Genomic DNA, 23,877 nt, shown 5'->3' on the forward strand with positions numbered 1-23,877 from the left:
GATTGCAACTCACCGACGCCTCGTTTGCTGATCTTCGGGCCCTCGGGAGGCGCGCCGACGCCATGTGGATGGCGCGCCCTGATGACATCAGCGCGCTGGGCGTCAGCAGAGACGAGGTCGCGCTGAGGTCGACGCGCCGGGATGACGTCAACGCGCTGGCCGTCGGCAGGCACGCCGGTGACGTCAACGCGCTGGCCGTCGGCAGGCACACCGATGACGTCAGCCCAGCAGCTCCCGATTTCCTCCGGTGGGGCGGGGGAGCTGTGGAAGGAGTGACAGCTCTAGCCCGACGGCCCGCACGATTACCCCCAGCGGCAGTGAGGGGTACTGCACCTGCAGTCCAGTGCCAGCAAGCTGCAGGCTCCACCAGCAGGAGCAGGCAAGCACCAAATAGCACCAACACAAGGAGCTGGTGCTATTTCCATCAGCGCTGGGGTGCTGCAGCACGACAATGCCGCCAGCCATGCACGTTCCCGGGAAACGCCTGGGCCGGCTGCCAATAGTCCCCGCGGTGGCCGGCCAAATTCACCGCCTTTTCGCTTGGGATCGGCGCTCCGGGACTCGCTTCCTCGTGGATACAGGTGCGGAGCTCAGCGTCCTGCCCCCTTCGCTGGCCGACATTCGTTCCGGTAAGCGGGGGCCCGTCCTCACCGCGGCGAACGGCAGCCCCATCCGCACATATGGACTGCGCATGGTTCCCATCGTGCTCGGCTCCTGCCATTTTTCATGGAACTTTACCGTTGCCGACGTCTCCCAACCATTGCTCGGGGCCGATTTTCTCCGGACGCATTCCCTCATGGTGGACGTCGGGCGTCAGCGTTTGGTCAACGCCACTACAATGGAGCCGATCACATTGCGCTTGGGTCAATCGGTGGGGCGGCCACTGACGTCCGTGGACTCCCGATACGCACGAATCTTGGCTGCGTTCCCGGACATTCTCACTCCGCAGTTTCATTCAGCAACCCCCAGCCACGGAGTTGTACATTATATCCCGACTACCGGCCCACCACTCCATGCACGAGCACGACGACTGCCACCAGATAAACTGCGTCTGGCACGGCGGGAATTCCGCACGATGGAGGCCTTGGGGATCGTCCGCCCTTCGAGCAGCCCTTGGGCGTCCCCACTCCACATGGTCCCTAAGTCAAGCGGGGGCTGGCGACCTTGTGGGGATTACTGACGGCTGAACGCTGCAACAACAGCGGATCGATACCCCGTACCCCACATCCAGGACTTCACGGCCCATTTGGCTGGGGCCACATTTTTTTCTAAAGTGGATCTGGTGCGGGGTTATAACCAGATCCCGGTTCACCCGGATGACGTACCCAAGACGGCTATCATCACGCCATTCGGGCTTTACGAGTTTACTCGGATGCCGTTCGGCCTCAAGAACGCTGCACAGGCCTTTCAGCGCCTCATGGACGGGGTTTGTCGGGACCTCGAATTCGTGTTCGTGTACCTGGACGACATCCTGGTGGCCAGCCGCTCGCAGCAGGAACACTGCGCTCACCTTCGACAGCTCTGTCAGCGGCTCAGCGAGCATGGTTTGGCCATCAACCTGGACAAGTGCCGTTTTGGGGTCAACGAAATTGACTTTCTCGGCCACCGCGTGACTGCGCTAGGCGCAGTTCCCCTACCTGACAGGGTTGACGCCATCCGTCGGTTTCCCCGCCTACGCACGGTGCGTGGCCTGCAGGAATTTGTCGGCATGGTGGCATTCTACCATCGTTTCGTGCCATCCGCGGCCCACATCATGCGGCCCCTGTATCAACTTCTGGCGGGTGGGCAGCAGAAGAGCGTTGAGTGGACCCACGAGGCGGAGGCAGCTTTCGACGGCGCGAAGGAGGCCCTTGCTCGGGCCGTGCTGCTGGTGCACCCGCGGGAAAATGCCCCGACTGCTCTCACTGTGGACGCCTCGGAGTCGGCAGTTGGTGCTGTACTGGAGCAACTGACGGGCGGAGTTTGGCGGCCTCTGGCCTTCTTCAGTCGGCACCTCAACCGCGCGCAGACCAAGTACAGTGCGTTCGATCGTGAGCTCCTGGCTCTGTACCTGGCTGTGCGCCATTTTCGTTACTTCCTGGAGGGCCGCCCGTTCACCGCCTACACCGACCATAAGCCGCTCACTTTCGCCCTGCAGAAGGTTTCCGACCCCTGGTCCGCACGTCAGCAGCGGCAGTTGGCTTACATCTCCGAGTACACCACAGCCATCCGCTACGTCAAGGGGAAAGAGAACCGGGTGGCCGACGCATTGTCCCGCCCTGCTATAAATGCCGTGTTCGAGGTGGCGCCCGGATTGGACTATTCTGCTCTGGCGGCAGCACAGCTCCCGGACGACGAGGTGCCCACATACCGGACTGCCATCTCCGGACTCCGTCTTGAGGATGTCCCTCTCGGTCCTGGGAGTGTGACAATCCTGTGCGATGTGTCGTCCGGTCAGCCGCGCCCCATCGTCCCTGCCACCTGGCGCCGGAGAGTGTTCGAGGTCATCCACGGACTGGCTCACCCATCAATCCGGGCGACAACGGCACTGGTGGCAGCTCGCTTCATGTGGCACGGTCTGCGCAAGCAAGTTGCCCATTGGGCTCGCACCTGCATCCCGTGCCAGACAGCAAAGATCCAGCGCCATGTCCGCGCACCTCTCCAGGAGTTCGGTCTACCTCACCGGCGGTTCGACCATCTCCACGTGGACATTGTGGGGCCCCTTCCACCGTCCCGGGGCATCACCCACCTTTTGACCATGGTGGACCGCTTCACGCGGTGGCCGGAGGCCATTCCGTTGGCTGACACCTCATCGGCTATGTGTGCTCGTGCGTTGTCCGCGCACTGGATTGCTCGCTTCGGGGTGCCGGCGCACATCTCCTCCGACCGGGGGCCACAGTTCACCTCCGAGCTGTGGTCAGCCATGGCTCGCTTGCTGGGGGTGCAGCTGCACCACACCACGGCTTACCACCCGCAGGCTAACGGTCTGGTGGAGAGGTTCCACCGGCAGTTGAAGGTGGCATTGAAGGCACGGCTCACCGGCCCGGACTGGATGGACGAGTTGCCGTGGGTCATGCTGGGCATCCGGACCGCTCCCAAAGAGGACTTGGCCTCATCATCGGCGGAGCTGGTGTACGGGTCAACACTCACAGTGCCCGGGGAGTTCGTGCCGTCGGCGCCGGAGCATCAGGAAACGCCCTCCTCCGCCCTTCAACGCCTTCGCGAGCGAGTTGGCAGGCTCGCACCCGTCCCGACATCCCGCCATGGGACATTTCGACCACACGTGCCAATGGCCCTCACGGTCTGCCCATACGTCTTCCTGCGCCGTGATGCCCACCGGACGCCACTTCAGAGGCCGTACGAGGGCCCGTTCCGGGTGCTGGAACACGGGCAGTCGACTTTTGTCCTGGACATGGGGGGCCGGCCGGAGGCCGTGTCGATTGACCGTTTGAAGCCGGCGCACCTGGACATTGACCAGCCGGTGCTGGTTGCTCAACCTCGGCCCCGAGGGCGTCCCCCCTCACGACTCCCTCCACCTGTCACTCCACCTGTCCTCCCGCCGGCCCCTCGACCTGTCCCTCCACCTACGCCCCCGCAAGCCCCGGGATCTGCTGACTTCCGCACGCGGGCCGGCCGGGTCGTGCGCCCGCCGGTGCGTTTTGTGCCTCTGGTTCTGGGGGGGGGTCCTGTGGCGGCTCCTAAGGGTCGTGCCATTATACTGCCGAACCCCTCGGCACAGGAGTGGTGCAGTCCGGAGGCGGTCCTTAGCCGGAGGGTATAAAAGGCAGGGTTTGGGTGCCATCTTCCCCTGGTTTCGTCTTCCCCTGAACCGGGAGGAAATAAAGTATAGTGCTTCTCAAACTGCGGACTACTTGCCTCATTCTGAGACCCACGCACTACAACAATAGCAATCCCCATTGCATAGAGCACTCTTATTGATGCAGATTTTGCATCCAACACATAACTGTTTTTTTGAATATACTTTAAACACTCAGTGAACATCTGTGGCAAGCGGTCAATGATCATATTAGGACAGGGATTCTTTGCTAGAACAGGTTCCTTCATCATGATTGCCAAGTAAACTGAGCGTGCTTCAGAGTACTCATTCATGATTTGCAATTCACCAGGTGAATTCAGCAGCATCTGTGAAGAGTAGATCAGTAAAAGAGTGATGAAAGATATCTAATTTGCTATGTAATTACCTGATGCTCTACAAGCTGCCGTCCTTCATTCCATCAGTTCTGTCATTGATGTTTTTGAAAAACATACTTGCAAAGAATAGAGTTTATGTGTACTATAATATGCCATTGTTATTATTTAAACTGGTAGCAAAAGTCCACATATTGAAACCTTTCAGTATACAGACTAGTTGGCAAATTGGATGATCTGGAATAATCTGATTCTCAATCAGAGTCATTATCACGAGAGATTAAACCTGCTCTAAACTCATCTGGGAAAGATGATGGTGAAAGTTCTCTGTCTTTGATGATTATGAAAGGGATTTGGAGGATTTCCAAGCACTTCCCAGTGGGTGTGAATTTGCACTGCAAAACATGCCCATAATTTGCCGCTAATTGGGCAGTCTCACTCAGTGAGACCATATGGATGGATGTGATAGACGCAAGCATTACAGTGATACAGTACATGTTATTTCTTCTGGGCAGTAATTCATTAATTTTGTGTGTGTGTGTGTGTTCTGAAGTAAATGAGCTATACAATTACACCTCCTGATCCAGGAGCTAAAATTAAGTGAATTTGTGTAACTATCACAAAATATATTGTAGCTTTCATAAAATGAAGGTGAAACTGTGATATGTTAATTACTTTTGCTATATTTCTGATTGTCAGAGATTGGAATGCATGTCAAAAGGCATTATGTGTAGTACTGACAGAGAACTGACAGAATATTTTGTTCCATTTATGTGGCTGAACGTAGCAAACGAGAAGATGAGAAAGTTTCAGAAATTTTTAAAAATGAAAAAAATCTTATTCAGCACCAGCATGCTTAAAAATACATGCTGCAATACAGGACTAAATGCAAGCTTAATAGCAAAGGAATATGAAAGAGTTGGAGCTAAATGATCCCCCAACTAAAAGCTCTGAAGCTCAATAATATTGAATCGTGACAAACAATTAAGCAGGTAATGCTGCAAAAATATCCTCATTGAAATGGTCTGTCATGTGAATGTTGAGAAGTGCCAAACAGATGATACATCACTTCATCTTCCTGTGATCCCCACTGTCACAGAAGTTGGTCACCTGTAAATTTGATTCATTACATATGACAGTCATATAACATAGTCATTCAGCACGGAAACTGGCCTTTTGGCCCAACTTGCCCCTGATGACCAAGATGCTGTTAACTTTATGTCCCCTTGTTCAAGGCTCTCCCACTTGTGGAAACATCTGAACATCTACCCAGTTGTGTCCCCTTCAGTGTTTCAATATCACCCCTCATTTTTATAAACTTTATAGACTACAAATCTAACCATTTCAGCTATTTGTGATAAGACAGTTCTCTCATCCTAGAAACTAGTCTAGTTAATCTCTCTGGACTGCCTCCAATACTAGTATATTCTTCCTTAAATAAAGAAACCAAAAGTACTGTCAAAATCCAGCTGCAGCCTTGTCATTGGCAAGTATAATTTTAGCAATAGTTCTCCATGTCTGCACTCTAAACCCTTTGCAATAAAAAGCAGCATTACATTGGACTTCCTTACTTGCTATACTTGCATGCTAATGTTTTGTGTTTCATACTGAAGAACACCTAGATCCCTCTATTTTCACTCATTTGTAATCTCTCCCCATTCAGACAATAGTTTTCCTATTGATTATTCCTTTTGTTTCCATCCATGGTGGGAAGGATATTCTTTGGCCAATTATGGTAATAGCTTGTTGAAATTCAGTGTTTTACTCACACTTTGAAGTTAAGGGCCGTTGAAACATTTTGTTTATTGGTGTGTTATATTTGTCTTGTTATCTGACTCTTAATTTTATTTATCAATTGCAGATAGACCTGGAACCAGAAGGCAGATTGTACGTTGTCATAGATCTCTCAGGATCATCGAGTGAAGGTAACTTTTCATTACTCAGATCCACTATAGCAGCTTATCTGCAATGTTTATTTTGTTTTGGATTAAAAAAAAAAAATTGCAATGACTCACCAAGCATCAGTCAGATTCATTGCAAAGGAATGATGCCCTGTTCTGCTATTATTCCATAAAGAGTTTGTGTTCAAAATATTTCCAGTTTTTGATGAATGGCAATTGATTTGAAGCTCAGATCAGTTTATTGTCATACTCACCAGGGTGCAATTAAATTCCTTGTTCACGTGAAGCTCAGAGAGTAAATGGTTTTGATATAATAATGATAAAAGGAACAATAAATATAATGATGAGTGCAGAACGGCAAAATGGTGCAAGATGATAGTGCAGAATCCAACTGGTGCTAAGGAATACAAAGGACGATGATGGAATACCCTGATGAGGTAGAGTTAAGATCAAGAATACATGGAAGCACCTCTGCGAAAGGGATGTGAAAGATGTTCTCAAGTCTGGATACCTGAGCCTTCAAGCTACTGTATGTTCTCCCAGAAGGTAGAGGGAGAAAAGGATATGACCAGGGTGACAAGCATTCTTCCAGCTATCCTTATGTAACCCACTGTGGCAATGGACTGGATGGAAGGAAGTTACAAGTCCATGATGGCCTGGGCTTTGTTCAGACAGTCAAGAGCAAACCAGTTGCCATAACAGGCTGAGAGGCAACATAACAGAATACTTTCTACAATACATCTGCAAAAGTTCGCGAAATTCCTCGTGGACATGCTGAACTTTATCTGATGTGTATGAAAGTAAATGCACTCATATGCTTTCTGGATCACCACACTAGGTAAGGTTGCTGGTAATAAGGATGCCAGGGAACATGAAGCTGTTGACCATTTCTATGCAGTTGATAAAAAATAGTGGTGTGTTCACCCATTGCTACTTTAGATAAACGACCAACGCTTTTGCCTTGCTGATGTTAAGAGCTAGGTTATTGTCCTGACACTATAGCGTTAGGTTCTCAATCTTTTTCTTGAATATTGTCACGTCGTTGTTGTAGATCTGGCCAACAATAGTGGTGCCATCTGTGTGAATGATCAAAGTTGTATTTGGCCACATGGTCATGGGTGTACAGGGAGTCGTGCAAAGGATTGACACACAACCCTGAGGGGCACCAGTGTTGAGGGATCGCGTGGCAGAAATGTTCTGACCAACTTTAACTGGCGAAGGTCTGGTGTTCAACAAGTCAATGAATAGCATCCTATCATTTATTTTCTTATTGTCAAGGTGATCCATGGCTCAATGTAGTGTAAAAGGGATGGTATCCTTCATGGACCTATTTTTGCTCTTGAGAATTAATAACTTTCAAAGCACTTCATGATGGTCGATGACAGAGCTATTGGGCAGTAGTTATTGATACAGATCACTTTATTTTTCTTCGAGACTGGAATGATGGACTTTTCCTTGAAGTAGAAGGGAAAAGAAGACTGTGTAAGAAGGAACTGCAAATGCTGGTTTAAATTGAAGATGGACACAAATAGCTGGAATAACTCAGCGGGACAGGCAGCAAGTCTCGAGAGAAGGAATGGGTGAAGTTTTGGGTTGAGACCCATCTTCAGTCTGACACGAGTAGTGCCAACAATATTCCTAGATCCCTTCAAACTTGCATCAGAATTCTGCTGAATTTAAGCCCTGCAACTGCCTTCATATAATTACATTTGACACTAATTACAAAGACAGTAATAAAACTCTGAGAGGGCATCTTAATTAAATTGCTGTACTTATTTTAAGAATGCTTGAGAAACTCTGAAGCTAATCAACAAAGGAATAGTTAGGATGATGAGATTTAGCCAAAAAAAACAGTACGAGTAATTCGGTGAACTACTTTCCAGTGGTGGTGGGCCTGACCTCCGATAACGATGAGAAGGCCTACCGGGAGGAGTTGGCTAATCTGGCACTCTGGTATCAGAACAACAGCCTCCTCTTGAATGTCACTCAAAGTAAGGAGCTGATTGTGGACTTTAGAAGGGCATAAACAGGGGCGTAAAATCCGGGCGGGCCAGAGGGGACATGTCCCCTCCATGTTTTGAGAGGTGGGGGACATCCCCCCCCCCCCAAGTTTTTGTAATCCAGATTTTAAAACCCGGTGAAATCTCCGCTTTCCGCGAGACAGTGGGTGTGCGACTGATGATCGAGGGCGCCGATTGGACGAGAGACGTCGGTCAGCAGGCAATGGGGGCGGGACATGATTCAGCACGATGATTGGAGGAGGGAGGAGTGGGGGGGGGGTGGAACTGAGGATAGAGCGCGGTGATTGGAGGAGGGAGACGTGGCACAGACCCGTGCCTCATCCGCAGCCAAGATCGATCCCAGCTGGGTCACCGGCGCTGTTCCCGTCCCCACCCGAGTACCCCGCCCCCACCCCCGCGGGTGGCCAGAGAGGTCGGCAGCAAAGATTCTCCGCTATAGGATCTTTGGTCGGGAATCAGACGGGCCAGCGCAGAAAAACAGCACTAAACCCAGCACAACTCAGCCTGTCCCGCCTGGTGAGCCTACATCCTTCCTGGACTTGCCGGAAATATGGCCAGCATGGAGAAGCAGCGCTGGTATCCTGTCAGTCCAGACAGGACTGTAGTTAACCCGGTGAGACAGGCAGAGTTGAGCTGCATTTTGCGCTGGATTGAGCCTCCGAAGCCTCGTTCGTGTGTAAGAGTGTGTACGCATGCACGCGTGGCCGCCAAAAAATTGTGTCCCCCGGTCCCCTCCATGTTTTGATAGCGAGTTCCGCTCTTGGGCACAACAACCGAGGATGTACACGCCATGGGGATAAATGGGACTACTATGGATAGGGTGAGCAGCTTGAAATACCTGGGAGTGCAAATCACAGAAGATCTGACATGGACAACACACACTGCCGCACTGGTGAGTAAGGCAATGCAGCACCTTTACCACCTCAGGCAGCTGAGGAAATTCAGAGTCTCTCTGAGGATCCTTCAATGATGCTGTAGAAAGTATCCGGAAACATCTCGATCTGGTTTGGGAACTGCTCTGCCCAGGACAGGAAGGCCCTGCAGAGAGTAGTGCATTCAGCCGAACACACCATGGGAACACCACTCCCTCCCCTACAGGACCTATACACCAGGAGGTGCATATCCAGAGCCAACAAGATCATGAAGGACCCCTCGCACCCCAGCAACGGACTGTTCCAGCTGCTACCGTCAGGCAAGCGCCTCCGCTGTCACGCTGCAAAAACAGAGAGGATGAGACGAAGTTTCTTCCCACAGGCCATCAGGACTGTAAACTCTGATCTCACCGGGACGTAATTACTGTTGTGTCTTTAAAAAAAATGTAAATACTGGTTCTGTTCTGTTGTTCTGTTGTTTTGCACAATGCCGCAGGCATTGCCACTTTAATTTCACTGTACATCTTGTATGTGTATGTGACAAATAAAGTTGACTTGACTAATTCATGTTGGGGAAAAAAATAGACATTGCTATCCACCGTTCGATATCTCAAACCATGCCCCAATTCACTGCATCGCTAATACGTAGCTATTAAAGTTTATTTACAATTGTAACATAAATAATATATCAATTATCAAAAAAAACATGTAAAATGTTGCTAACTTTCTCTGAATAAGGCTCCAGAGCCATTGCTTCCTCATTTGTTTGAATCAGTGATGTGCTTTCTATGCACATAATTCAGTGTCAATTTTAGAAAAGGATGCCTTGATGTGTCCGCAAGCATACTTTTGAGGAGGAATAGGAAGTGCTGTTTCACGATTTTGCACTTGGCCTCACCCTGGAAGGAGAGGACGCTGAGGACAGAGAGGTTGGTGTAGACATGGAGAAGAAAATTGAAATAACCAGCACTTAGAGGTCCAGTTGGTCATGAAAGACACAGCGCAGGTGCTCGGCAAAGCAGTCACCTCGTGTGCAATTTCCTCTGCCCTTGCATCCTTTGTCATTCTCCCCCCTCACACCTTCCTTGGCCAAAGCAGAGTGTGTATTTTAGCTTAATTTATATATATATATATACATACACAAGTCATTATGCCAAGCATTTTTTATTATGAGAGACAACCAGTAATTAAATAGAAAATTGGCTGTTCTAAATAAAAAGTCACAACAGGGTTCACATTTTTCCATATTTACTTTGACATTCTGTGTGCAGCGAAAAGCCTAATGGTTCTCTTTAGAGTTCTTTTGGGTTCTTTCAGAAACAGATCCAGGTGGGCTCCTCCTTTCCAGAATAATTTTCTTCCCCCCTGAAAATGAAACTTTATTTTCTAAACAGTGTTATATATTTATGTAAAGAAAAAGATACAACATGCAAATACACCATACAATGACAAAAATTGTAGCACATTTTTGATCATACAGAGTACAAACTCTTCCTTAAAAAAAATAAAAACAAGAAACATTATTTCTTCCAAAATAATTACAGGATACCCTCACGTCATAATTTCTCCCTTCTAGGGTGAGGCCAAATGCAAAGCAGGGTGCTTCTCCCTCCTTGTGTGTGGAACCTCATGCAAAGCATCCTAGTGAACATGGTTTATCTTGGCCTTCTGGACACAGTGGAAGTTTGTTTGATTGATTGTGATTTTGGGGTTATTGGGAATAGACCTAACCTCAAAAGACCTCAGTTTTGATCTGATCCAAAGATTGTGGAGTTCCTTAGCTCTATCTGTGATGTTTATCAGATAATCCTGTTTAGCAGCTTTATTTGGTTGGCACCTTATTTTTAATTGCTTTAGGAGCTGCTGCTGGCATTTCCTTCCTTGATCCTAATCAAAGCACAATCTCCTTGTGCAGACACAAGGAACTGCAGATGTTGGTATCCTGCATAGAATACAAAGTGCTGGAATAACTCTACGGGTCACTACCATCTTTGGAGGACATGGACAGGTGATGCTCCACTAAGAGCAGCCATCGTCCTCCGCCTGTTCCACCGTTGAGGTCTTGGTTGGATTGCTCTTTGTCAGAGACCTCCCCCTCGACCTTACCGCCATGCATGGCCCTACCAGGAGCATAGCTCCAGATGGCATGCTCTCAGGATTTCAGGTCCACACAAGCTTCTCCACCACGACAAGGTGACAATGCTTTGCACTAATCAGGGATTGTGCTTGGATACAATGATACTTTACTGAACTGATGCTAAAATTAGTTTCACTGTGCATCTGTACATGTGATAGTAAAGAGCCAATGACCCAGTAATTTAGCTATTGTGGCACTTCCGCAGTAATATAATGCACCATTGCCTTTCTGCAATTGCCCAGCTATTTTAGCAGCATCTCTTACAGAGTTTATGGTGAGAAAAGATTGTGAGGGGCATTTCAGCTATCAAAGTCTCCTGGACAGTTAGGGGCATAGTACCACCTCGGTGCACCTCTAGAAATCTCATGACTTGAATACCACAACCCAGTGAGATTTGTGTGGGGGCACTGAATCTGGTATACCAGCAAGATTCCAGGAGATCTACTCGTTGTGCTGAAGAATCAAAGGAAGAGTGCTAAGTAGCTAGTGAGACCATTGAAATGCTAAGAAATAGGAAAATTATTGACAACCAAAACTTGTCTCGAAATCTGCAAATGTGGCTATTCTAAGAAAAAAGATGGATTTCCACAAGTGCATTAAATGTTATGGATAAATGATGATAAAGATATGATATGTTTGGCTTGTTCATCAAGCCCAAATGACTGAATAAACAGAACATGATATTTAGGGGGATAAATCAAATTAATGCATAGGATGGTTGGTGTCAACCAGTACACCCAGGGATCTCGCATCATAACACTCCACATTGTTGATTGTGTGCCTTCCTGTTGCTTCAACCACCTTTTGCTATAACATTACAATTGTCAACTCTCCACTTTCATTGTTAATTACCAGCAGCAAATTGCTAGGCTGCCAACATCAGTTTACAGAGTCATGCTTAGAAAAGTTTTAATCCTGTTTTCTTGCTTTCACATATTGGGCTGTATACTGTGTTTTTAGCTTTTATTTGTAACTTTCCTTTCGTGCTTCTAATAAATAAAAGCTGATTTGGTCCACACCGTTTGTTTTTCAAAGTCACACACCATTATCTACGCAAAGCAGCAAGTTGCTTGCATTGACCCTCCGATTAAAGAAGCATGCTCTGTATTGGTTTAGATTTTTTTTTCCCCTCCCCATACTAAATGACTGGGAACGGGGTTTGAATTGGGATGTTCAGTGTATCAGTGTGTGCTTACTTGTGTGAAGAAATATAGATAATAATGAACCAAATCTATTCTGATTGATGTGTGATTTACACCAAATATTTAGAATATCCTGGATTCGGCCTGGGTAGAGTGAATGAGGAGAGGATGTTCCCACAAGTGGAGAGGCCAGGACCAGAGGCCATGGCCTCAGAATAATAAGACAAACCTTTAGAAAGGAGATGAGAAGGAATTTCTTTAGTCTGAGGGTGGTGAATCTGCGGAGTTCATTGTGACAGACAGCTGTGGAGGCCAAGGGAACGATAGATCAGTCACGATTGAATGGCTGAGTAAACTTGATGGACCAAATTGCCTAATTCTGCTACTAGAGCTTATGAATTTATGAATATTTGTTCGAAATTATATTTAGTATAACAGGGATAATGAGAAGAAAGATGAACTGAATGAGGCTTGAAGGAGAAATGTGGACCATGACATTTGTCCAGGATGACTTTGCAGTATTTTTAATTCTGTGCTAAATAAAATAATGATGCAGCAGGGCATCACGTTTATAGCTGCATTGTTTCCTACTGTATCTTTAAAACAACTAAACTAGTCTATCTTTGAGTATAAGTTTAACGTATTCTTATATCAGCAGGCTTTTATGTGTAAGACTGAAGGCAATTATTCCTCTGGTTCTGATCATGGGATCTTTATACTAAGTTTGTGGTCAAGATAGTTACGTGAATTATAGCTTCTTGATCCGAGCTTTGCCTTCCATTGATTTGTTGACTTGAAAACAGATATATTGTCCCCCACTTCCCACACATTTCAAGAAAATGGGCGTTTTCATTTGAACTTCAGTTTATTTGTAATCTGATTGCACAATGGTCCCTTTTCAGAGGCTGTACAACTGCTATACATTTATAAGCTTCCATCCCTTTTAATTTATATCATATTGCTTCATAATAGGAAATGGATTCCAATTAGGTTGATTCAGAGGAAAAGTCATCATGGCAATTATCTCTCATTTTAACCCTGGCTCGTCTGAGAGGAACACTGGAATGGATAGTTACATCAGTAGTTGGGCATTTCACTCTATCCCATGTATCACCATTTGCACTATGAAGACATCAGAAAAGGCCTGAGATCTGGGCCACTAACAGCCAGGGCATTATGAATGCATTATAAAAGGGTTATAATTCAGGCATCAACATATTCTACCCAATCCCAGATTTGCCCGTAAAATCTTTGCAGTGTTTAGAGATGCTTATCTGCAGCTAACTAGTTTTCTGATGACTCATTACAGGAAGGAAATAAAACCTTAGTACCTGTATTTGTAATTTTTGGAAGTGTGCATTGCTTATGACATTTCCTCTTTTCGCTCCTTTCATTTGGACTGTAATTTCAAGAAACGCTTAACGCCCAGTGCATAATCCCAAGGTGATAAAAATTCCTCAGTGTGAAATTCTGTGGTATTGGGCGCTCATATATACCTTCAAATCAAATTAACCGGGAATTAGATCAGATGCTCAGCATTCACTAACATCTGGAACATGCCAACAACAAGATGAAGACCCAGGTGTTTCTAAAGTGGTTTTCAGAAGAGAAAAACTTTGGAAGTAATATTCAAACTCTCCAAATATCAACCCAAGCATTGGTTATATGAACAGTGGGATATCACTCACAGTTTGGTGTGACAATGCAATGAAAGGCAAAGGAGAATAATCTTAACATCATCCACTATTATTGCTATCTACTAGTTGTTTCGAACAACTGGTAGATAACAACGTGATTCACTTATATCAAGTGAATCACCGTTGTACTGTGAAATTATTATAAGATTCTAGATGATGGGTCCCAACTACTTCCACAATGCCGGAACATTACTGAACCAGCTATGCAAACCTTTTGGAAATTTTGAGTAGATACTTCCTCAAGTATGTTGACGATGAATGCCTTTTTTTATCCCAAACTAGCACTTAAGTGAGAATTCCATCAAGAATTTACTGACTTCAACTTGAGAAGACATCTGAAGAAGGGTCTCGACATGAAATGTCACCCATCCATGTTCACCAGAGATGCTGCTTGGCCCACTGAGTTACAACAGCACTTTGTGTAATTTACAGGTTGTTGTAATCGGGTTTGAATGGTACATGGAAAGGACAGATTTCTTCGCAAATGAGAACAAACATCTCATGGTAAATATGGGGGTACAATCTGACCACCGCTCTCTTACACAGGAAGTACAGATGTCATACGTCAAATCATTTTCGGATGCCATTGGATGGGTTGCCAAAATCAACATTCAGTTTCATGAGCACAAAACAAAATGCTGGAGGAACTCATTGGGTCAGGCCACATCTGTACAGAGAATGGACATCTGAAGAAGTGTCCCTATCGAAAAAGACATCTGTCCATTCCCTCTATAGATACTGCCTGACCTGCTGAGTACCTTCAGCACAAGCTTCTAGCAGAGTGTATGGCTGCTACTGACTCAAGATGAACAGCTAGGCAATAATCTTGGCTGCTTTGCTCATGATATTTTGAATACATAGAATTATTACATGGAAGGACATTGAGGGGCAGTTACAGCTTCAGTGTGTGAAAAGGAGCTGTTGTATGAAGCTAGTCCCATCACATTGGGTTTATAGTCTGTGTATCACCAATAATCTTGAATCATCAATAATTAATAGCTAAGATTAGTCGGGGTTTATCATACTTACGTAGATTCGTGCTATCAGAATCTGCTTCCTGATGGTCAGGAGGTATCCTTTGTCAGCCACTGTGAAAATTACCACAGACTCTCATCTCATTATCTATGCACCCTTTCATTTTTCTCTTGAGAAGAAACGTATGTGTATAATGAGTTGTATGAACCAGTTCACCGACGTCCCCCTTGACCTCAACAGTAAACACAAGGGACTTAAGGGGATTTACATTGTTTATCTGTACAGAACATCCTACATCTGGTTGTTCTGTGGGAACAGCAACAAATTCATTGGGCAAAGAAGATTTGGAGGCAGTAACTAAGTATTGGATGAAGGTCACAAGGTCATAAGTGATAGGAGCAGATTTAAGCCATTCATCCCATCAATCATGGCTGATCTATCTCTCCTTCCTAACCCCATTCTCCTGCCTTCTCCTCATAACCCTGGCACTTGTAGTAATCAAGAATCTATCTCTGCCTTAGTGAAGGAAACTAGAGGTATGCAAAGGTACAGAACCGATCAGATCTGGCGCCAAAGATCAAAGGGCCCCCAATGTTCGATTGTAGGTTGTTGAGGAGGAAATAACGAGGAGATAGAAAGAGTAACATTAATTCCTAATAGTTGGACAGCGGATCATCAGGCTTTTAATGTAAATGTGATTTAGTTGTTGTATCCTGTGACATAAAATGGCCTGATTCCCATCCAGCTTGACTTCTCAATTGGAGTTCAGAGCTCAGAGTAAATTTGAAAGTTTTAAGTAACTAAAATGTGGCCTCCATTTATTAAGCTGTGATTGCTTTGAGCCATTTAAAATGTTAAAGCTTTTCTAGGTAATATTTGCATCAGAGTTATAATGGTGACATTAAAACTAGGTCGCAGATGTAGGTGTGACAGGTAAATTGATCACAGGACTAGGGAGATCAAAGTTACTCAGACATATAGGACAACAAAAGGAAATTATTTAAAAAAAAAATTTTTTTGAATATCTTAATTTCACTTTTCTTCTTTCTTCAGTGATCCAGATTTGACCTCTTTTCCATTAGTGAGAGCAAGTGTAGACGGCAAATACTTTATCTCACCGAACGCCCAGGCTCTGGCCACAGGCCCTGCTGGTGCTCACATGGCTAACCATTTCAAACTTCCTTTGCCGATCCAATTCTCACCTCTCTGTTCTTGGCCTCCTCCATTGCCAGAGTGAGCATGCATACAAACTGGAGGAACAGCATCTCATATTCCCACTTGGTAACTTACAACTCTTAGCTATGAACATTAAATTCTTCAACTTTAAGTAATTACCCCCTAACCACCACCTCTTTTCCTTCCCCCCCATCGCTAAAAAAACATTTATACAACTATCTTCCACCATCCCAGTTACCCTGCTCCTTTTGCTTCTTTCCTCTGCTCATCTCCCATCTCAGTGTCCCTCATTTCTCCTTTATACAGCCCCTTTCCCCTCCCCACTGTCCCCTTCCACCCATATTCCTCCCTCCAGCTTTCCATTTCTCTCCTCCTCTTCTGTCCTTATTTGACATAATTTGGTCTCCTTTCCACCTATAGCCATTGTCACATATTCCGTCCAGCTGCGATTCACTCCAGCCCTCTCATCCGTATCCACCTATCACTTGCCAGGCATCGTCACAGTTCTGCCTTTTCCAGCTTCCACGGCCGCTACTCCAATCAGTTCTACGAAGGGTCCTAATCCAAAGCATCCCGACGATTCCCACCACAAATGCTGCCTGAGTTCCACCAGCACTTTGTTTTTTTTTACCATTTTAAATTCCTTTTGTGGCAGACACAACATAACATGTAGCCTTTAAAGGCAAATGTGACTGTGTTAGATTTGTCTATTTATCAATGTTTCCCATCTGCAGATTCAGATTCAGATTCAATTTTAATTGTCATTGTCAGTGTACGGTACAGAGACAACGAAATGCATCTGTAGCCAAGTGATTTGGTGATAAGATGTTAGTAGTTCTTGTTGTTGGTGGACTGGGTCATTTTCAACTATTTTCTGTGCAAACACATCAAGAGAATGTGAAAGCCTTCTTGTCATGGTGACTTATTGTGGCTCTTCACTCAATTGTGCAAGTCACTTTCCAGACTATTGTTCAAAGGTCTGCATTTTTGATATGTCATTTTGTTACATGATTTCATTTCTACAGCTGGGGATGATATATGTGCAATATATGTATTTTATACATTACTAGACTTTTAACAGGACATAACTCTTGGCAAACAATTGATAGATGAAATCTAATACGGAGATATATCAAGTTATATATGTTGGCAAAAGAACAAAGAGCTACATGATGGAGTAAATTGCACAGTTCTAAGCTTTATGCCGGAGCTCAGTTCTGAGTGGCTATGGTCATAAATTTTTTAAAGTGGCAGGACATCATGAGGAGGAGGTTAATATGGACTTCATAACTAGAAAGACGGTTCAAAGGGAGAGAGGTAATGCTGAAACTTTAATCAAAACTTTAATCATAGTTAAGTCAAAACAAGTACCAATGTAGCCACAATACATTAGGAAGGATCCGAAGACCTTAGAGAGGGTGGAGAAGTGTTTTGCGAGAAAGGTTACATGTATCTAGGATTTTATTTACAAGTGTTGGCACAGATAGATGGGTTGGTGAAGAAAGCATTTGGCACACATCCCTTCAACGGGAAGGGTATTGAGTACAGGATTTGGGACATCATGTGCAAGATATTAGTGAGACTACGTTTAGAGTATTGTGTGCATTTGTGGTTGCCCTGATACAGGAAAGATAGCGTTAAGCTCGAAAGGCAGCAAATAAAATATTCTTTGTTACCAGGATTTGAGGGTTTAAGTTAGGAGGGAAGGCAGAGTAGACTGAGACTTTTATACCTGAAGCATAGCAGGCTGAGGTTTGACTTTCTAGAGGTATATAAAATCATGAGTGGCATAGACAAAGTGAATGGTCAGTCTTTTTCCCCCAGAGTAGAGGCGTGACAGGGGAAAGGTGACAGGGGAAAGATTTAAAAGAGACCTATACCCCATGACAACTCCTTCCCGCCATTGCCCCGTCACATGACCCTACCCCCGACTGCCGAGGGTTCACATAGCCAGTGGCCTAATCACTGGGTGCCGCCACAGGACACCCCCCCGAAACCAGAGGCAGGAAAATGAGCAGGCTGACAAAACACGGCAGCCTGAACTCGTAAACACACAGGCAGACCATGAGGGCAGACGTCGAAAAGGGATAGAGTGCGCTCATCTTCTACCGGAAGGTGCACAAACATGGCCGAGGGTGGCTCCTGCTGTGGGTCAGGGGGACCCCGGGCAGTGGGTCGGGGCAGTGGGGCCTGCGGGCGTAGTCAATGCTCCGGCTGTGGGCCATCCCGGCCGTATGCCGAGGGGTGCAAGGAGACCAATGCAAAAGCTGCAGGATGGATGAGGTACAGACCCATCACGTTGACCAGCAGAGGATCATGTCCTGAGAAATACGCCGCCCAGCGGTGGCTGGGAGATGTCAGCAACAATGCAAATACAACAACAAAGAAATAACAAGAAACTAATAGCAATATTAAGCTGGGTCATTACAGTGTAAAATGGAAAAAAACTACAGTGAGCAAACATACAGCAAAGTCCAAAGTGGTCGGATGCCGAAAGTTCTATGGTTCGAATCAAGCAGGGTAGGACAGGAAACCAAATTTTGAATTGTCCAATGTACGATGAGAAGATGCTGTGCTTGAAGCTGGAGGCTGTAGTGACACCATCCGAACAGAGGTGGCGCTGTTGACGGCGGTCAGACCGCAGTGACACCATCCGGCCGGAAGGTGGCATTGTTGACGGCGGTCAAAGCAGGTCGGCCCCCTCCGACGGGGAAATCCTCCACACCCGGAAGTAGAAACATCGCGTCCGGCTGGCCGCAGCACCCATTTTGGCAGTCAACCATGGCGGCCATGTGGGCAGCGGCCACGGCGGAATTTTGGCAGCCTCGTGAGGCGAATCTCGAACGTGTGCGAGGCGGCCGGCATCGACGGGCCTCACCCCACCGCTGCAGGTAGGAGCTCCACATACCGTCGTCGCCGGCGGCTCTCGAGACCGGCTGCACCGCCGCGCCTTTGGCAGAAACTGGAAGCAGCCGGGGGATCCGTCGCGGGACTGCTGACTCACGCCCAACCGAGGCTCCACCCCGCTGCTGGGCCAACCACAGCTCGACCATATGGGCCGCCAGCGGCCAGGGACCTTCATTAACCGCAAGGAGCAGGCGGCATCAGTGGACATCCGCCCCAGGTAAGCCTGCTGGATCGTGAGGGAAGGCCGTCAGCCGTCAATCAAGGCCAATCACACCCATCGACCTGAACGACCTCCGATCGGTGAGACCAGGCACAGGCGGGAGCGAGCGGCCGACCGCGGTGGTGGGGCCCAAGGCAGCATCTGGGTGCTGCGCAGAGTTGACGGCTGCATCTATAGTGATAATCACTGTCAAGCTGGGCTGCCGGCTGCAGACATCAGCTCACCAAAGTAGAGGTGGGTGGTCGGCTGCGTGCATCGGGAAATCCAAAATATCCATTTTGGAATGTCGCGGGTCACCAATTTAGAGGCACCAAACGTTGTGAATAAACGGTTTCTTTATTCAGGCATTATAAGTTAGATATACTTGCACGTTTAGTCCTCTATCACAAAAGTAATTGTTGCTCCTGCGAGGCTGTTGCCTCCTGGGCTCGAGCTGAGCTCCTGCTGAGGTGGCAGGACACTCACGCAAAGAGAGAAGAAGAGGAAGAGAGAGGGAAGGTTGACCCGGGGTTGGTTATATACTGGGACACACCCCAATACCCCATGACAACTCCTTCCCGCCATTGCCCAGACACGTGACCCTACCCCCGACTGCCAGTGGTTCGCACAGCAAGTGACCTAATCACTGGGTGCCGCCACACCTGAGGGTTAATTTATTCATTCAGAAGGTAGTGAGTAATTGGAATGGGTTGCTAAAGGGAGCTGTAAAGGAGGGCACAATAGAAACATTTAAAGGACATTTAAACAGATACATGAATGGAAAAGGATTAGAAAGATATGGGCTGAACGTGAGGAAACTGGACAAGCTCAGTTATAAACCCTGATCGATGAATTGGGCCAAAATACCTTTTTTTTTCTCTATTCCTCTATGATTCCAGGTTGAACTGGGAGAAGCTGGGTTTCTTGTAGCAAAGAAGGTTGAGAGAAAATATTGCAGAGATTCACAAAACAATGACAGATGTAAGCAGAACATAAAGACCAATGCTCTTCCAAGAATCAGGCAACACTGACTCCCTGCTAACCAAAGCCCATGACATCACAGCAGGACCTCCTCTGCAATGAGACCTCGGCTCAACCTTCTGCAGTTGTTTCATCAAACTCCTTCCTTCCTCGAGACAGTCTAGAGTCAGGAGAGTGACCAATGATTAGACAATGTTCACTTCCATTCACAACTCACAAATGCAATAGTCTATTAGCGGACAGAGATGACTAGGTAGCAAGTAACATTTGTATCTCAGAAGTACTAACCGATGAACACCGCCAACAAGGATTAGTCCAACTACCTATTCCTGATATTCACCACCCCTCATCCCCTTACCCACCAGCCTCAATCATGCACTTTATGCCCTCCCCACAGAATGTGCAAGTTCAGATTGGGCACTCAACCACAGTCTGCTCTCTGTGCTCAACTCCTTTGACCCAGATTAGTTCAGTTGTGTCCAAGTCCTTGGCCTCTGGTTGGAATTCAGCAGATACTTAATCTAAATGAACATTGGAATGCCACACACTGACCTCTGGGTTGCCTTTAAGGGAACAAACAAATTTCTCTGATTTGTGGATTCTCTCCCCAATTAGAAAATAATTTATGCCTTTATTCCTACTACCAAAATGCATGACTTCACACTTTGCTACACTATATTCCATCTGCCATTTCTCTGCCTACTCTCACAACCTGTGCAACTCCTTCTACAGATTCCCTGCTTTCTCTACAATAGCTGCTCCTCCACCTGTTTTCGTATCATCTGCAAACCTGGCCACAAAGCCTTCAACCACCTTCATCCAAGTCCTTAATATACAACGTGGAGCAGCGACCCCAGCACTGAGCCCTGCGCAACTCCCCTCGGAATTGTGCAGGACACTCACTGATGTTTGAAACAAGAAATTATCTTAAGGGCCTGTCCCACTTATGCAACCTTTACAGGCGACTGCCGGCACCCGCCATAGGTCGCCAAAATTTTCAACATTCAGCGGCGACCAGAAAAACGCTACAACTCTTTGGAGACCTCTCACGACCATAGGAGATCTCTCAGGACCATACAGGCTATATGGTCATGAGAGGTCTCCTAGCCTTGTGAGAGGTCACCCGCGACATGTCGCCTGTATGGCCGTGAGAGGCCTCCTATGGACGTAAGAAGTCTCCAAAGATTCGTAGCGTCTTTCTGGTCGCCACTGAATTTTCAACATGTTGAAAATTTCGGCGACCTATGACGGGTGCCGGCAGTCGCCTGTAAAGGTCGCGTAAGTGGGACAGGCCCTTAAGGAAGCACAGCCTGAAGAAGCAGCCAGCATCATCAAGGATCTTAATGATGGACCATCGAGACCATGGTCTTGCTCTCATTTCACTCTTGCCCTCAGAAAGAAGAATCTGAAAACCGTGACCTCCAGGTTCAGGAGCAGCTTCTTCCCAACAAACACCAGCTAAACTACAAACCATGAACTGTATTAGTTGCACTAAGGACTTAAAGCTTCTTTTTTCATTAATAGTAGGCTTTATTAAATTTATTGAACTTTTTTTATTAGTGTTCAGCACGTACATGAAAGGCCGTGATGGCCTGTTTCTGTGCTGTAATTGTTATATGGTTATATGGTTATATTATTATGTTATCCATGAGTACTGTGTTTGCAGACCCTTATGCTGCTGCAAGTAAGAATTTAATTGTTACCTTTTCAGTACATATGATAATTAAACACTCTTGACTTGAAGTATTATTTCCTCAGGCTCAAGAGCATAGAACTGGGGCAAATGATATTCCACAATATGTGGTCAACATTTCGGACTGAGATGAAAAAAATATTGAATTCTGCAAATCGTTGGAATTGTTCACTACAGCAAATAATTTTACCACTAAGTATATCCAGGACTGAGATTGATAGACTTTTGGACATAAAGAGAATCAAGGGACATGCGGTCAGCAAGAAAGTGGATGAGATAGTGCTTCAGCCATTATCTTGCTGAAGAATGGAGCAGATTTCAGGACCATATGGCCTATTCCTGCTTCTATGTCTGATGCCCCCTGTGTATTCAGCAGTGCCTCTAAGTGCATTTATTTGTAAGCAAAATGGCCATTAATGTCCACTTAATGGATAACGTGTAGAGTTATTTTGCTACTTTTGCTGTTATTTCCATTCTCATATATTAGGATATGAATTAATCATCAATATAATGCATTTCTACAAAGTATTTAGCTTAAATCATGTCATTAATATCCAATTTTGGCCAAAGTAACACAAATTATTTCAAATATAAATTGTAAGCCTTGAACAAGATCTAACCGGTTTCAATTAGAAAAATAAAAAATTTGGACCATTACCAAGAATTTAATTTTCACTGATAGAATACTAAATCCATGACAAGGTATATCAGATGGACTAACACAGGCTGTAACTCCTGAATGTGTTAAGCACCACACTGACGCTACAGTGGAGAACTGGGAATTAAATCTGTTTTTATGAGCTAGGTTAAGCTCTCATCCATAAACATATTGTAAAATTATTCTGTACATAAAATAATCAGGAGTGTACACACAGTCTGTGTTATTGCAAGACGAGCAAAGGCCACATATCCATTGCTTCGTTGCCTGTGTCAGTTTTGGTCCATTGCTTCGTTGCCTGTGTCAGTTTTGGTCACCCTGCAAAAGGAAAGTTACCATTAAGCTGGAATTCATGTCATAGGATTAGGCCATTCATCCCATTGAGTCTACTCCGCCATTCAATCATGACTGATCTATCCTTCTCAACCCCATTCTCCTGTCTTCTCCCCATAACCTTTGGATTCTTCGCTCCAAGCATGCATTGATCCAGACTCTAAATTCATCCGCTTGACTCCTAATAAGCCTTGGATTAGAAATAAACACACTTTAGCCTATCAGTCTCACTGTGTTCATGAACCTACCCCTGCCTGTCCACCTCAATTGTCATAATATCTACCTTCCCATCAAGTTCTCCACTTGCAGACCTGTGGCTCTGGACTGTGCAACACAGTTCACCCCAGTTTAAGTAGCATGAGCAAATCTACATTGATTCCCTCCTGTTCATCATAAGATCATGACCTGATGGGCCAAATGGCATAATTCTACTATCCCTGAGTAGAATTAGGCCATTTGGCCCATCAAGTCTACTCCGTCATTCAATCATGGCTATTGAGTTTGCCGAGTCAACTATTTTCAAGATCTGCTTAAGTGTATCAGCCCATGCAGCTTATTTTCCGTGCATGTGCTGGTGTTGTTTCAACCTGTAGGGAGATACTTTCATCTATTCCAGTCTATTACAAAGTGGATTTTTTGTAATACTTAATCACACCTAAATATGCCAAGTGTTTTCTTCATTCTTCTTCACCTGCTGAGCCCAGATTTCAAGCAGATGATAGGTTGCATGGAAGCTTTTTGGTTGGCCTCCAATATGGCATTAAATTATGACATATAATCAATAAACTCCTGTAGAAAGCAGAAACATTAGTACACATAAATCAAGAGTGCCATTGAATGAAAAAAACAAAACAGTATTTTTCTGAAAATATTTTTAAGATCAGAGAAGGTTGGATTATTTATTAGAATATTAGATTATTTATTTGAATAGAATTATTAGAACATTAGATTATTTATTAGATTAGAATAGAACAGGCTCTTTGGCTCATGATTTCTCTGTCAAACATGATATCAAATTTAGCGACTGCTTCGATATGTTCCATATCCCGTCATTCCC

General features: G+C 45.9%; 1 protein-coding gene across 1 annotated transcript in view; it reads left to right on the forward strand.

Moving 5' to 3' along the window:
- The window catches only part of LOC129699659 (protein kinase C epsilon type), a 418,244-nt gene that overhangs the window by 117,929 nt on the left and 276,438 nt on the right, over positions 1-23,877 (forward strand). Inside the window, exon 2 of the mRNA XM_055639643.1 lies at positions 5,990-6,053. Coding sequence (XP_055495618.1) covers positions 5,990-6,053 — 64 coding nt within the window. The remainder of the gene's footprint in view (positions 1-5,989; positions 6,054-23,877) is intronic.

The sequence above is a fragment of the Leucoraja erinacea genome, chromosome 8, assembly GCF_028641065.1.
Source record: "Leucoraja erinacea ecotype New England chromosome 8, Leri_hhj_1, whole genome shotgun sequence".
Taxonomy (NCBI): domain Eukaryota; kingdom Metazoa; phylum Chordata; class Chondrichthyes; order Rajiformes; family Rajidae; genus Leucoraja; species Leucoraja erinaceus.